The sequence below is a fragment of the Oxyura jamaicensis genome (assembly GCF_011077185.1).
Source record: "Oxyura jamaicensis isolate SHBP4307 breed ruddy duck chromosome 5 unlocalized genomic scaffold, BPBGC_Ojam_1.0 oxy5_random_OJ106518, whole genome shotgun sequence".
NCBI lineage: Eukaryota > Metazoa > Chordata > Aves > Anseriformes > Anatidae > Oxyura > Oxyura jamaicensis.
In genome coordinates this window covers 5,414-20,994 of record NW_023303969.1, presented here as the reverse complement: position 1 = coordinate 20,994, position 15,581 = coordinate 5,414, and the positions used below count along the sequence as shown (strand labels likewise).

Genomic DNA, 15,581 nt, shown 5'->3' with positions numbered 1-15,581 from the left:
TCTAAGAGCTCCTAATACGTTTTCACTCAAGTTCGGTCTTCGTTATTTCCCCCTTTCAGTTGCAATAAACATTTCTCACAGAAGCACACTACTTCACACCTAATATGGTGCTATTCTTTCTCCATTCTTTTTCTTCCTCTTTCCTCATATAGTTTCCTGGTTTTTGTTCCCCCTTTAAGATGCACATTGTACCTGCAACATAATACATCTGAAAATAATAATCCCTCCTCTGTCTTCGCCCCTTGAGAGATGATTTTTAAATAAGGCTCAACTTGTTTCTTTTCTTAGTAAATCAGTTACTTTGATATGTAAAAGGGGAAAAAACACAAAGCTGACAGGGTTTGTTTTGTTTTTAGTACAACAACGCTCCATCTTTTAAAACACATTCAAATGAAACGGTTAAGCAATCCTCTCTTCCCTACACATATTAAGGTTTGTTTCCTTATTCCTTGAATGAGTCGGAGACCAACAACTACACCAGCAGCTTTTAGGAGACCTTTACAGAGACACAAACAGGATAAAGGGGGACCCACTACACGTCACCATGTCATGTAAGACTCTAAGAGCATCAAACTCCTTTCCAGCTTTTTCGGATGGTGAAGCCTAAGGCTGATGGTGCTAAAGCAGAGGAAGTTCAGGGAAGTGGTGCAGCTGATGGTGCATACACAGGGGAACACAAGCAGGGAATTGTGGAAGGGAAGGAAGCTTCTGGCATTCATACAGGCTGCAGGGGAAGAAATTCTGACAAGACGACGAGGCACCAAATTTAAAAGGCATAGCACAGCCCCTCGCTTAAAATCACTCCTGCAAGAACAATGAGCACAGTTTTACTCTCTGCTCTCCTTACCTCAAAATAGCATACTCAATTAGTGCTTCTTCCTAAGTTCAAACCTGATGACTTCTCAATATGCCTACTGAGGGAAAAAGAAAACAAACAAAAAAAAAAAAAAACAGAAAACCACACGTGGACTACTTTTTTTTTTTTTCTTTGCACAGACCTAACTTTTATTTTCCTTCTCCTGTAAAATAAAGGAACCATGAAAGAGAGAGGATCAAAGACAATTCAGGCGGTTTCTGTGCAAACCACTGTATAAAGTGTTACCAGGCTCACTTTAAACCATGCTTGTAATGTCCTAGATCCTTCATTCCCAAATCTCGTTACAAGAAGTAGCAGAAATTCATGACACTACGCCAGTTTTAGAGATAAAATTGAGACCTAGTTTGTTTAGTTTCTGACATACAATGAAACAGAATATGAAAGTAAACTTCCAGAACTGACATCAACAATCTGGCCATCTACATCTGAGTTGTTCCTCTTTGTCATTCAGACTCCCATGTAAGTTCCAGTCAGTCAGTTTACAAACACAGAGAAAAATATCTAACCTAGCATGACTTCTCTAAAGAACTTTACTCTTCTCTAGAGACCTGTGTTTTCCAAAACAAAGGTGGAGGAAAATGTTGGAACGCAAATTCTAGGAAAAGTCATTTTTACTGGAAAAAAATCATTTGGACTTCGCTATTCAAAAATATGAAGCTGTGACTTAAAGAATGGGTTTTCATAAATGACAAAGTTGTGGCCAGAAAGACATTTCAAAAAAGATACTGAAAAATAAAAGAAATGGACAAAACCTGAAGCAGTCTGCTCAGGGGAAGGAAGATGAGCCTTCTCTGGGCTGCACTAGCTCTCTCCCCGCTCGCAGACATGGCACAGTACAACTACACTGCACTAGGTAATTCCCAGCCTTTGACTTCCCTGTTGTCCACAGCAGACTTTTTACAGTACTCTGTACCCAGTCTGTTTCCTATGATCTCTCCACAAATAATGCCGTCAGATGAGGTTTACCCTCCAAAGTCTAGCTGACTAGCCATTATCAGCTCATATTTCTCCAGATGTTTTGTGATCTCATCCTTTCTTAATGTCTCTAGCATCTTGCCTACCACCAAGGTCAGATTTATTGGTTGACGATTTCCTGGTTCCTCCCCAGTCCTCTTTTCCCAGAACAGGGCTAGCAAAATGAAAGCAACTGAGAACTAGCATTGCAAAACCATAGCCCCTTGTGTTGAAAAAGAGACACACAAGAAAAACCACAAACTGACACAGCTTATCTTTTGTTTTCAATAAGAGCAGCAAAAGATTTCCCTACACACCCGAACCTTGAGCTCTGGAAGTAACATCAGCATCTTTCCCAGTTACAAACTTCCCCCCTCCGTTCCTCCTTCAGCCCCTGCCTTGTTTCTTACCTTTCTTTTTACCCCCAGTTTTTTCTCTGAAGCAGCTGCATCCTCTCTAGCTGGCATCTTCAGAGTTCAGATGTGTCTTAGGATCCTTTGCAGCAAATGCCACAGCCACTCCTTTGAAATACCGTGAAAGCCAGCTGATGCTTCAACTAAGCTGAACCTCAAAGGTTCTGGTTACACAGGTCAGCAAAAAAGTGCACTGCTACGTCCCACAGACAGACAAAAGCCAAGGTAAAAAACACACACAAAGAACACCCCAAAATAAAACAAACACACGCACATACATACAAATAGAGGTAGGGAACATGGTGAGCACAGAAAAGAGAGAAGAAGAGGTGAAGGAAAACAGCAACACAGGAGACCCCAGAAAAAAAGTTAACTGCTGGTCATACATCTTGAGATCCCCTTTTGATTCATACTAAAAGGATACTAAAACTATGAATCTGTGCTCAAAATAACAAAATTGAAGTTAACAGTCTGTGTTAATCTGCTAGAGAAAGTTAAAGAGCACCAATCAGCCTCTTAGTTGGTATTTTATATAAAATACATTCATTTTGTGCAACGGAGCTGTAGGAAGACAAGCCACCAAGGACTAGTGGTTATTTATTAGAACATCTGTGTCACTCCATTTCATTACAGAAATAATTCTTTAACAAATTTAATACTATTTCCAGCAATGGAGTATCTTTTGTATAATTCCTCATTTAAGGACCTCTAGTAATTCTGATCAACTTGGCAGCCAAACCCTAAACTAGCCGAGCAGTTTTATCAGCTTCAAGTCCACTTATATTGACATTGGAAGGACATGTCCTGGTTTTCATGGTTACAATTGCTGTGCTGTGCTCATATGCCATTTAAAGACAAGAAAAATTAAAAAGCAGCTCCACATTTGCTGCCAGATATGAACGGATGAATACACAGGTTTCTCCTGTTGCTTGTAATTGCCACAGAGTGAGAAACTTAGATTTCTATTTCCTTTTTCAAATGTCAGTGTACATTTTTCCCTCCCCCTCCTTCCGTCCCTCCCTCTCTCTCCAAGCCTCCTCTTTCCATAAGTTTATGCCCTAATAGGAAAACCGGACATAGGAGGAAAGACAGAGATGACAGAGTATCGAAACGCACAATCCCACTCTTTGTTAGCCTTGCAGAAAGGCTTCAAAAAAAACAGGATGAAGACTGAAGACAATAGAAGGACTTTTATAAGCAGGGAGCAGAGCAGAAAGATGTGAGAAATCCAATGAGATCTTTAAAAATGAAACAGTAAAGTAAGTAAAATACACTTGGGCATTTCTCTTTCATCTAAAAAGCTCCACAACACGCGATCAGAAGTAAGGATACTCATTATACACATCCAGAAACCCAGTCATCTCAGAACTTCAACAAGCAATTTGGGCAGATAATGTTCCTCCTTCCTCCCTTGTCTTCAATCCCAATTACAGCACCCCTGGCACTACCCATTTCCCCCGTACTTCCCCACTAAGCAATCCTCTGACACACCACCACTGGGGACTACGTGTGCCGAATGCACACACACACTGCACCACCCCAAATCCGCGTTTCTCCCCTCCACGTGTGTGTTTGAATACTCAGCTGTGCAGCTAGGCAGAAGCGGTTAGTGTTTTAACTACCGTTTTTGTCTTGCAAGAGTCCCTCGCCTCGCTGCGACTGCAGTAACAGCATCAAGTGCTGCCAAGTGGGAAAAGAAAAAAAAAGTTCATTCATGAATTCTTATATTTCTGCCCAGTTGAGGTTAGACATGTCGTGGAGATGACTCCAGCCTCCGCAAAAACAAACATCTGCGCTACTGGAAGTGGGACTTCCTTCATGCGACCGACTTACAGAACTGCCAAGAGCTCTCGGCCAGGCAGAGATGTTTAATTTCATTTCTCCATTTGTATTTTTAATCCTGGAAACAAAAACAGAAACGTAAAGCAAGCTGACAGAGGAAAACAGCTCCAGAATTCTCGAAAGCCCTGCTATTTCCCTGCCAGGCCAAAACACCTGCTCCTGATAATGATGGCTTTATGCTTATATACACCTGCCATCCAGAAGGGCTCCAGAGCCCTTTGCAGGCTGCTTTATACATACACAAATCATTAAAACCACCAAAATTAAGCTGCTGCTGGGGCGAGATGGAGCAACTGTTCTACTGCACACAGCCACGCTGTTCAACTGTTCAGGACGTGAACTAAAAGATACCATATCCAAGCAAAGCTACAGGGGAAATCTGGGGTAGAGAGAATGTAATTGCCCAAACTGGATTTTGGCCAGTCGCTACTGAGCATATTTGCATGTGGAAAGCCCTAGGATCTTTGAAGACCACAAGCAGTCCAACCTTCAGTTTTATGAATTACCCCCCAGACAAACAACATACATTTCCTATATCGAAAATCCTCCTTTAGAAGTCCCTCCCTGCAGTAATTACTGTTTATGCCCTAACTTCAGAAGCTCGCAGTATCTGACATCAGTTTTGGAAACATCCTGTGGTTGTAGCACTTGATCTTGCAGAGCTAGCAAACTGATAGGGTCTGACAATAAATGTCGATGATTAAAAAAATATATCATTTACAAAACACACACACAGTGGATCGGTTCCTCCTCCACGCTCCCACAAGCCTAAAGAACCGAATTTCTCAACAGAACATAAAGCAGAACAACTGAGAGAGTAACGGAGCTGGCGCGCAGAGCACACCGAGGAGATACAGCGCTGCTTTCTAAAACCCTCCTCGCACGGATAATCCCAGCTCAACAGTTGCAAAATCAATGAAGTGGAATTAAGTAGGTGTCACCACACCTACCGAGAAGAAAAAAAAAGGCATTGGGGAGCAGGTTAAAAAAGATCAGGAGATCTGGCATCCAAAAAACGCCAAGGTACGTTTAATAGTTGAGGCACAAATTTGCAATCTCAAATATATGCAGAACATGCAGAGTAACGTTTTGGAAATGGAAATGTGTTCAGCAGATAATCTCATCATACTGCTATCAGCAAACCATCAGAGATAATAATCTGTTTCTGTAAGGTAATTTAAAATAGGAAAAAAAAAATAGATCAACAGATCAGGGCATCTTTTACTAAGACCTCCTCCACAGGTCTCTTTACTTGACAGTAGCTTTATTGTAATCCTAGAAACAAAGAAAAATCAGTCCTCCAGAGTACACACAAACAGATTTCAAATATGCCTGTTTTAAAGTTTCAGACACATCTCCCTCTGAATCCTCCTATGTGGTTTTACATTTCCATTTTTATACTAAAATGTTTCTCCCTCAAATTTTTGTACTGTGTTCCTCAAAATATCTTTTTTAAAAGTTAGAGGTAAGTATAGAAATAATTGTAACAAAGGAAGATTAAAAAACCCACAGTCTAAAAACACCATTTAAAACTAAAAATATATCACTTACTTTAAAAGTTTCTAGATTCATAAATGGGAATGGAAACATGGTTCTGTGTTTCTTTCTCCTCTTTTATCCAAACACAGCAATCCACAAGTACCTTATCAGAATAAAGTAGCCTGGGTACACCAGAACTATCCAGGGAGTTACTTAAAATAATGAGTCGATAGGAGCATTCCTACTCTTGCTTCTAAGTAAACAGACCAGAACAACAACAACAACAAACAACAAACTTTATCAAAGCATTTTTACATCAAGCATCAGATAATTTGCTCAACTAAGCTGCATATCCAGCTGTTAAATACATATAGTTCCACTTTTTTAAAGCATGGATTATAAACTTTATTGTTGCAGAAGAGCCATCAGCCTTTATCAAGGTTATGGCAATGTATTTCCATTTCTTCCAAAAACAATTACACTATACCTTTGCACCTTCAGGCATGTTGTTGCAAACCCTCTAGAAAAATCCTGAGTCTGCAGAACCACGCAAGCTTCCCTACTGCTGGAGCATACAGATTTTGCTTTTGGTCCAAAAAAAATGACGATATTATGGAAAGTACCTAACACGGGTCTCTCCTTTCCAAGTAATGTTAACAGAGGACACAGAAACAGGTAAGCCAAGAGCCTTGGAGGAGCAGCATCACAGTACTCAAAAACAAACACTCCCCAACCCCCCAATAAAAATAAGTACATAAACATTTAAGGATGCAAAAAGCTTACTTGTACACATGACTATGTAATTTCAGTTTCACCACTCAGTTGAGAAGACTTTTGATAAAAATCAAGTTTCATCAGTGGTAAACCAGAAACGCACCGAGCACACAAAGTCAAGGCTATTCTGCATGTCCAGGACACTGGTACCGAGTGGTTCAGACACAAACCAAACACCACATTCCCCAACAGGTCTCTGGAAGAGAACATCACTGCTTGCAAAATCCAGGGGTATCGATCACCGTTCAAATGAAGATTCAACTCAAGACAACTCTACCTTCCAACGGCGTATGAAGACAAAAAGAAAAGCTACAGCCATACATGTGAAACAAAGAATTTGCCACAGTTGAACCTATAACACTCTAAGTATCGTGTCCTTTAGTTGCTATATTCATCATCATTTTAAAACCCAAGAGCTGGTGCAGTTTTCAGCAAACTCACACGCGCACAAACCCAAAGAAATCCCCTTACAAGGTGTGCTTTCTCAGCTTGACAAAGTCAAACGCGTTCCTTAGATGCAGTTTCCCACTAGGGTGGACAGGAGAACAAGAACTGACAATTTCAAGATACCCTGTTAAGGGGCAGATCGCACCCAGAGACACCAGATCACACCAATTTACTGCGTGGCCCAGCACCCAGTCGTCCTGGAAAGAAAAGACACTTACCTCGTTTGTGAAGCCACCCTTCCTTCACTATTGCTACTTCATTCATAATGGCAGGAATGTCTCTCAGAAGATCAGCTTACACCAAAAGATCACTGTTGAAATTTCTGAGCTCCAGAAGTGTCCACAAAGGGGCTCTTGTTGGGTTTGCCGTTTTTCTCCTTCTCGGCTACTTCTGAAAGGATCAAAAGAAGAATCCACCGTCATTTGAAGTGCATCACATGGTAAATCGGGGATACAACAGGGAGTAGCTTTCATTGCTGGTTTGTTTTTATTATTTTAATTACAAATCCTAAATGAGGGCTTTGCTTTTCAAGAGGATTTTGCTGTCTCCACGGGTGGAGATGTTGGGACAAGTGCCTGCTAGAGCCCTGCTTCTCCACACTGGCTAGAGCAGAGGTGGCTGCAAGACTTGGCCCAGAAGACATCTTCCAGCTCTCCAACAACACCAAGCTCCCCTCAACAATCATAATTCTGAGATTTAGCAAAGTCTTGTATTTCCTGGTAAGAAGACAAGTTCTGGAAGGTTTCCTTACAGCCTGCTGTACACCAGTCCATCAACTAACACACAGTGCATCTTAGAGATAAAGCATTGAGAGTAAAAATTCCCAGTGTTTCACTTAACATCTTCCTAGCTTTGGTGTCATCCTGTTCTCCCACTCAAATCTCCATGACTTTCCTCCAAATTGTCTTATCTTTGATGTTTGTAACTCCTACCTCTCTTAGACGCATGCAAAGAACCTCAGATAAGCTCACGTACCTTTCTGCTACCCTAAATCAGCCCTTATAAGCACCTTGCTCAATTTTATCACCCTTCTCCGAACTCGCTGCATTTTGCTGCTGTCCTTCCTGCAATGAAATGCACCTAAGCATGACTTACAATTTTTACCCCTCCACCTTATGAGATAAAGTCCCTACCTAAATAGCTCAAAATTGCTGCATCTTATTGAAAACACATCTATCTCATGGCCGGCTAGCACAGAAATGTTCTCCACCTCTCCCTCCCTCACTGAAAGCAATCTCTTCCCAGATGCATCAGCTTTCATTATTTTCCTAAATTGAATCTGATTATTGTCCTGCTTGCGGTACAAATGTTCTCTGTTTGTTTTCCTTTAACGACTTCTGTGCTCTCGGAAGCGTCCGTACCTCCATCCAGCTTGGTGTTAAGCGATCAGAACTACAATTGGTGACGCGTTCTCAGCAGTAATTAAGGAGTTTAATACAGCAGAACCGAACCTAGCAGCATTTGGAACACACCACCAAAGACCTGGCTGTTACCAGCATCTCTCTAAATTTGGAGACATCCCATCCCCACCTAACAAATATGTACCAACTCTGCTAGCATTTGGCAGGCATGCGTCAATTACTGGTGAGCACGCAGGTGATATCCATCAGAAACTAGATTAAAAAGCAACTAATTCCACATAACTCACTAAGACACAGCCCTGGGTGGAAGAAGCAGGTGGTCAAAACGAGTCCAACCCAGAACCCAAACACCAGCAGGGACACAGGGGCTGTGCCTTTCGTTGTCAGAGCAATAAAACACTCTGCAAAGCAGGGGAATCAAATCTGAACCATCACTGCAAACTGAAATTCACAGGGGGGAAAAGATGCAAGAGAAGCAAGGTTGCTACCAATATCTTGCCTATGAACTTTCATTGTTTGTCACTAGTCCTCAGCTTTTCCAGTAACATTTTATTTTCTGGGGAAATGATTAAAAAAAGATTATTTTTTTTTTCCCAAATTATGGATCTGCCATGTCTTTCTGCTTGTAATTATCACTCCGAGAAACAGATAAGATGTTTGCCTGAGGGAGGGAAAACACACAAAAAAATGAGACTGGGACAAGAGACTTGTAAGAATGCCTCAATTTCCCAAACAAATATGCAAGGACCATATGCTGCGGAATAGAGACCAGCAACCCACTGCTACCAGTTGTCCACAATAAATTCCTTCTGGTCCAGAGCAATTAAGACACAACTTGATGAACATTGTAAGCTTTCGCCCTCCTTTCAAAAACACATCCACAACAGTCACACTAGCTAGACTGACTTGTTGATGTCAACAGGAGATGAGACCTCACTTCAGGGCTTCACAGAAGCACCCAGCAATTTGCAAAGTGTTGAGCAAAACCCCCAAGATTATCACAGCTTAGGTATGGAAACGCAACACCAAGGTGTGAAAGTTAACGCATCGAACGTGGTCCGTAACAGAAAACGGGGACGGCGTCACCTGCCTCTGCGCCTTCAATTCAGCATCTCAACTGCATTAAGCCGACAACATCCTTCTCACGAACTAGACTTTAACAAAGCTATGAGCCAAGCTAGTCTGTAGAAAGCACAATCCTATTATTTAAAACAGAAAAAGATGCGAGGGCACAGAACTCAGGAACCCCCCGCTAACTTATTCCAGGTTTGTCTGGGTTAACGCTTGCCAAGATTACCACCACCTGGCAACCTCCTGCTCATCACAGCCTATATCGTCTCCTCAAACTGAATCAGAGTGACTATGCAGCCCAAAACTGCAGATCAGCAAAGAAACCCAGAGTTCAGAGGAACTACTTGTTCTGGTTTCTGCGGTATCCAAAAAGTTTGGGCTGCCCTCTGCCTACAGTTCCTATACAAGGAGCATCCCCCAATTGCTACCGGAGCCCTGCCCTCAGGGATGTGCCTACCTGCCCACCTCCTTCCAGGGGAAAGAGGAGGTGAACAGGACAGAGGATATGACGAAGGAGCCACGCACAGAACATCAGGTAGCACGGCACCATGAAGGGGGAAAAAAGCATGGAACATGCCCTACCACCAACCTGCAGTGTGGGCTCCACCTCACTCCTTCAGTGCACTGAATTTATTAGGGGGACTTCGTTTTTCTTTAGTGTGAAGAGCTGGGAATCCCTTCTCACCACGCAGTAAGATGGCTGTAGATGCAGCTCCAACGGCAGCAAACCCACTCTAGCTGGTGTACTTCAAAACACATGTCCAAGTTGGGCTTAATATATGTATTTAAATAAAAGATACCAAATAGAGTGGTAGCAAGTAATAGTAATTTCTTGGAAGAGAAGTGCAAGTTAACTACAGGTCAGTGTACTTCTAAAGATGTGTAAACCAGAGAAAGTTCTATTTGCATAAAATCCTTAGAGGGAAAAAAAAAAAAAAAAAAAGTGATTACAGACCTCATTTATGGCCATCTAGGAATGGTTCCCAGTGAGCAGAGGGCATCCGAGGTAAGTATGACCTGGCTGCTCCAGCCTGTGTCTGCACATGACTGAATGCTGTCAAAAGCTCAACAACTCCGTCTTTTAGCGTTCGGTTTGCCTATTTTCAGCAGGCATTTCTGCAATACCTTTTTCAATTCCAAAATATTTCTCACACGGGTGAAGTGCAGTAAATCACAAATAGCGTGACATCAACATCCTATCACGGTGTGTGCTGATTTTCTGCACGCATTAATTCCGTAAAGGCTATTAACTTCTTCACAAATAATGAGATAACTCACTTCCCTGTGCACTGCAGCAGTGAAACGTGCTCTAAGGAGTCAGTCAAACAAACAGAAGGTGGAGCTGAACCATCTTTTTCCGTATTTGGGAGAGCTCCTTCTCTTTTGGCTCTTCTACTCATGTTTGCTTCCTTTTGCCTCCAAATCCCTCTTAGATGAATCTGTCCTCCTCGCCCTCCTTCCAAGGTGAACTGTTATATTCCTTTCTACTAAAACTCTAAAGGAGAGCAGGAAGAAAATGAATTCTTCCATGATGCTGAAGCTGAAACTTAAGCTTAGGGGATGCAGGAGCATCTCTGGTAATTACTTCATCTTTGTGAAGGAGAGAAAGACTTGCTGGAAGGAGGATCAGATCCACCAGATCCAACCAGATCCTGCCCAGATCAGCTGGCAAGCTGGCTGTGCCCATCAGCCCAGATCAGGACCACAGCAGGATGGCTCAGAGAAGGACCCAGATGCCTGTTTGCCTACCTTGGCCACGGGACATGGTCACAAGAGTAGACAGGACATATAAGAACCACATGGGAGCAGAGATGTGTGTGTTTGGGCCCATGACATGAGCTATCAGAGTAACCTGCGCTCTTTCACATCTCATTTTGAGCTCACAGCCAATTGCATCTAAACTGCATAGGCACACAACGAAGTTGGGCTCCAGCCAACGTTTTAAGTAGAGCGTGCAGAGAGGTATCCCCACCAGGCTTTGACCGGTGAAGTACATCTCCTGCATTATGCAAATCCTACCTTCGGTGTTTCGCAGGAGCAGCAGTGCTTCCAGCGCACCCGAGGCCCTCTGAACTCACAGCAGCCTCGCACCATGACCCAGTTACCAAATCTGGGCAGGCAGCTTTCAAGAAAGCCCAGGACCAAGCAGTTCCAGCATCTTAGCTTACTTTACAAAAATGCATTGAGGGCCTTGAGTTAGGCGTGGTCACCAATGTTTGCTCCTAGCCCATCTCAGAACAACACCGCACAGAAACAGGTATTTCGTGACTGCTTGTGCTGCTTATTGCAAGGCTTGGAAGTGCTCCTCTGATGCTAAGAACGGTAGAAAAAACGGTAACTGGAGGAGAAAATAATCTCTAAAGCCACTTCCACTTTTCTTTCAATCTGTCAGCGTAATCTAGGCGCACAAAGCTGTAATTTGTCTTTACTAATCAATAGGCAGGAGGTTAATTTTGTTCAGGTGAGGGGCCGGAGTTACAACACTCAGGCTGCCCAAGCTGCAACCACAACTACAGTTTGATAGGACAAACGAAGCTGCGTATTTCAAAACCGAGCGATGGCAGAAAAGAAACCTCTTCATACTCTGTCAAAGACACTGGCTAGACAAAATCCTCTTTATGTTCCAAAGCAAGAACAAGTCCTTTTACAGTTTACAGTCATGTAATTTAAGAACTGTGCTGCTCAGAACTTCTGCGCCAACTTAAGATGCAATTATTCAAATTCTATTTTAAAGTCTTTATAACAGAAGTTTTGTTCGCGCTCCCCTCCCCCCAAAACAAACCAAGACAGTCTCAAACCTATTTGAACCCTAAATGTAATCACTTATGGGTCGTTTTTATAAGCCAGCAAACCCCAGTGCTGGAGCTACAGGTTACTTGCGGCCACTGGATCAATTCTTCCATTTGATTTATCACTGCTGGGCACCAAAACCAGCTCTATAAACGTCATACACAATGAAAATCCTCCTATTTAAAAAATCAAAGGTAGCTCCACAGCGTCTTTAAATCTATTAACTCAGACAAACGTTGTGGCTGTCATCAGGAAATTAGCTACTACAAAAAAGTAATTACTAGTCACGCAGTATGTCAAATGTATTTACCTGTAAACAAATATTCTCCTGAATTAAGTGTTAGTAACTCCCCTTTATAACTGTATTTTGAAATGTACAGCCCTCCCCTGGCACAAACAAAACAAATAAATAAAACAAACAAGAGCAAATCACACATTTGCTTCTTATCTATTCGGGATGGTAGAAAAACAAAGCGGAAAGAAAAATTGTTCAATATTTTCCCAAGGGTATAAGGGGCTGGGGGGGAACCCCAATAAGGTGTAATCCGTACTAGCATCAGTACCACACTGTAAAACATATAATAAGTCTCAGTGTGCTCACGTACTCTATTAGAATTGTGTGTTCTGCAAAGAAAGAGAAGTAAAAGTCCTAGAAGTCTCCAGGAACATCTCAGCAATTGCAGAATTTCACCTTTGGGGGGGGGGGGGTGGAAGGGGGAGCAGGATGGGGTGAGAGGGCACCTGCACACAGCACCCTACAGGTCAGTGAATAGAAGAAGGGGAAAAAATCAGCTCCAGAAAGGCTGCCCGAGGACCTGCACACACGGTGGGGGGGGGATCACCCCCCATGTGCAAACACTCGGTGGGCTGCCACAAAAGATAAGGGCAGAAAACGGGGGCGGGGGGAGACGGAGGGGAAGGGGGCGGAGGAGCTCTCGGCTACTTTATCTGCCACACTTTCAGAAATAACCCGCGCCCCCCTCGTTTCCCCTCTCCCTCCCCCCCCAACCCCGTTTCCCCCAGGGATGCTCGGGCAGGTCCCGACCCCCGGCGGCTCTGTGGGGGCGGGGGCCCGGTGGCAGCCCCCCACCCCGCCACACTTCCACCCACCGCCCCCGGGGGAAGCCAGCAGCTTCCTGCTCTCCCCGAGCCCCCCCCCCCCCCCCCCCAGGCCGGCTCCACCTTCCCTAGCCGGGCCGCAGCCCCCTAAAACCTCCCCCCAAAAACACTTCCCCCCCCCCCCCCAGCTTGGCGGCCCCGGGGCTGGGCGGCGGAGGGGCGGCGGCAGCCCCCAGCCCGCCCCCGCGGCCTAAGGCGGGGGAGCCGGGGGACAACGGGGGGCGCCCCCCGAGCCTCGCCCCGGCACCCACCTCCCCTGCCCGGCCCCGCACGGCTCGGCTCGGCACAGCGGAGCAGGCCCCGGCGCTTCCTTCCACCCCCCCCCTTCCCACCCGGGGGAGCGGGGCACTTACATGGCTGGAGCCCGGGGAGGAGGTGATGGGAGGGCGGCGGCGGCCGGGGAAGGGAGCCGGGGAGGGGAAGGGAAAAGGGGGGAGGGAAAGGGGGCAGCCGGCCGGGCCGGGCGGGCTCTCCGGCGGGTGCCGAGCTCCAAAGGCCTAACCGGGCTCACGGCAGCCGCCGCCTCCTCCTCCTCACCATCCCCGGGCGGCGGGGCGGCGGCTCCTCCTCCTCCTCCCCCTCTCGCAGGCCCACGGGGCTCGCACAGCCGCTCCGGCTGCCTGCCGGCCTCCCTGCCCGCCTGCCTCCCCCGCCGCTCCGCCTCCGGCCGGGAGGAGCAACCCTGCCTTTCGCCTGCCTCCCTCCCCCCCAGCCTCAAGGAGCCGCGGGTGTCCGCGCTGCCGCCTTCTTCCCCCCGTTCCCCGTTCGTAACCCTCGCCCAGCGGCCGGGCTGCCCGAAATGCTGACTATTAGCCCCAAAATGCAAGGCTGCTGAGAGGGCCGTGGGGACAGGCCCGGCGGCCTCGTGGCACCTCGGCCTGTGGGGAAGAGGCAGCTGTGTGACATGGATGTCACCCTGCCCGAGCAGGGGGTCGGACAGGATCACCTCAGGGTCCCCCCCAACGCCAACAATTCTGTGTCACCTCAGCTCCACAGCACCGGGGCGATTTCATAAGGCAACCCCAAAGCCATACAGTACAAATCCACACGCACGCTGCGCTCACAGGCTTTCCCTGCGCCTACTGAATACTGATCGATCAAGTAATGGGGTGTCTCGGTACCTTTCAATATTTCAATACCCCTTTCCACAGCAAGTGGGCTGCGAGGCGCAGAAAGGCCAAGCGACTGCCCAGGGGCTCAGGTAGGACAGCAACCAGGGCCACAAATCTGGCGGCTGCCTCTCTCTAGGCCGCCCTGCTTTCAGCAGGAACACCCCAAAACGCCCCAAAATGCCCCAGGTCGCTGGAGTGACTCGAGCTATTGCTTGCGGCAGGGCAATATTTTGTAAGGCTTTAAGAGCCGCTCTGCTCTGAGAAGAAAACGATGTTGCGGAAACGGCTTTGACAGATTTATTATTTCTTCTGTGCTTCCAGTATCAAAATTTGCCCTGTTTACTCATTAAGGGATTTTGTTTATTTTCTAATTGACAGTGCCATAAACTCTAACTGGGCTGTAAGGATGATTTGATTTGTTCAGGAATGTACGATCACTGATGATCGCGTTTCTGTAATTGGAAGCTAGTTAGAATTTAGAAAATGGCACATCTTCCCACAGTGTTGCTTTGTTAACAAAATAAAGGTGCATAAAATGTGTTTACAGCAGTAAAGCTGGGGAATACGACTCTGCATTTACACTGGCAGCAAATCTATTTGATATAATGAGAGGCTTTCCCACCATGTCATTTGAATGATTATGGGTGATTACTGAAATTCATATTTTATTTTTTTCTTCTTCCATTTTGATCAACTAGGGGCTCTGTCCAAGCTATCATCTCCACCACAAGTTTTCTGAGCGTCAAATGGATCACTGGATTTTGTGTACATCAGTGCGTTAGAGGAGCCAGTGACAAGAAAGAGGAGGAAAAGGTTCACTCTTCTTCAGGATGGAGGGAGAAAGAATGAGACTTCCTTACCCGCCAGCAAACAGACCATTTCCTCCTGCCAGAACTGCTTCAGCAGTATGGTATTTTCTGTAGCTCTCCTTTAGGATTAGTAAGACATGTTTCAGCACAGTTTTAAAAATGTAACATTCGGGTAACTTAACAGAACAAGCAGACCCCCATGGTACAAGCCTAATTGCTTAGTGTAGGGTCAGATCCGCATCTACCATCAGTGGAAAGATTTGTATTGATGAGAGGGCAGAATGAAATGGCTGAGAGAACCCTCCACACCCTAATAATATGCAAAGGTAATGGAAGGAAAAATCTGTAACAATCTCTCACAATCTCTCTGGGATTGTGATCACATTTATTCTACAGATCATGCATTAAGTTCAGAATATTAAGTGTAGATTAAAATGTAGGTTGGTACCAAAGATATCTTTAAAAGGAAATTATTTGTAAGTGTGCAAAGCTTGCAGTTAAGACGACATTTATAGAACTTAAATGAATTATTT

At 45.1% G+C, this 15,581-nt stretch overlaps 1 protein-coding gene across 1 annotated transcript in view; it reads right to left on the bottom strand.

The window, feature by feature from the left end:
- LOC118157413 (RAC-alpha serine/threonine-protein kinase) overlaps positions 1–13,581 on the bottom strand; it is a 72,606-nt gene extending 59,025 nt beyond the window's left edge. The window contains exons 1-2 of the mRNA XM_035311723.1: positions 13,481–13,581; positions 7,005–7,176 (exon numbers count right to left, since the gene is read on the bottom strand). Coding sequence (XP_035167614.1) covers positions 7,005–7,050 — 46 coding nt within the window. The 5' untranslated portion in view covers positions 7,051–7,176; positions 13,481–13,581. The remainder of the gene's footprint in view (positions 1–7,004; positions 7,177–13,480) is intronic.
- Between the last annotated feature and the right edge of the window lie 2,000 nt (positions 13,582–15,581).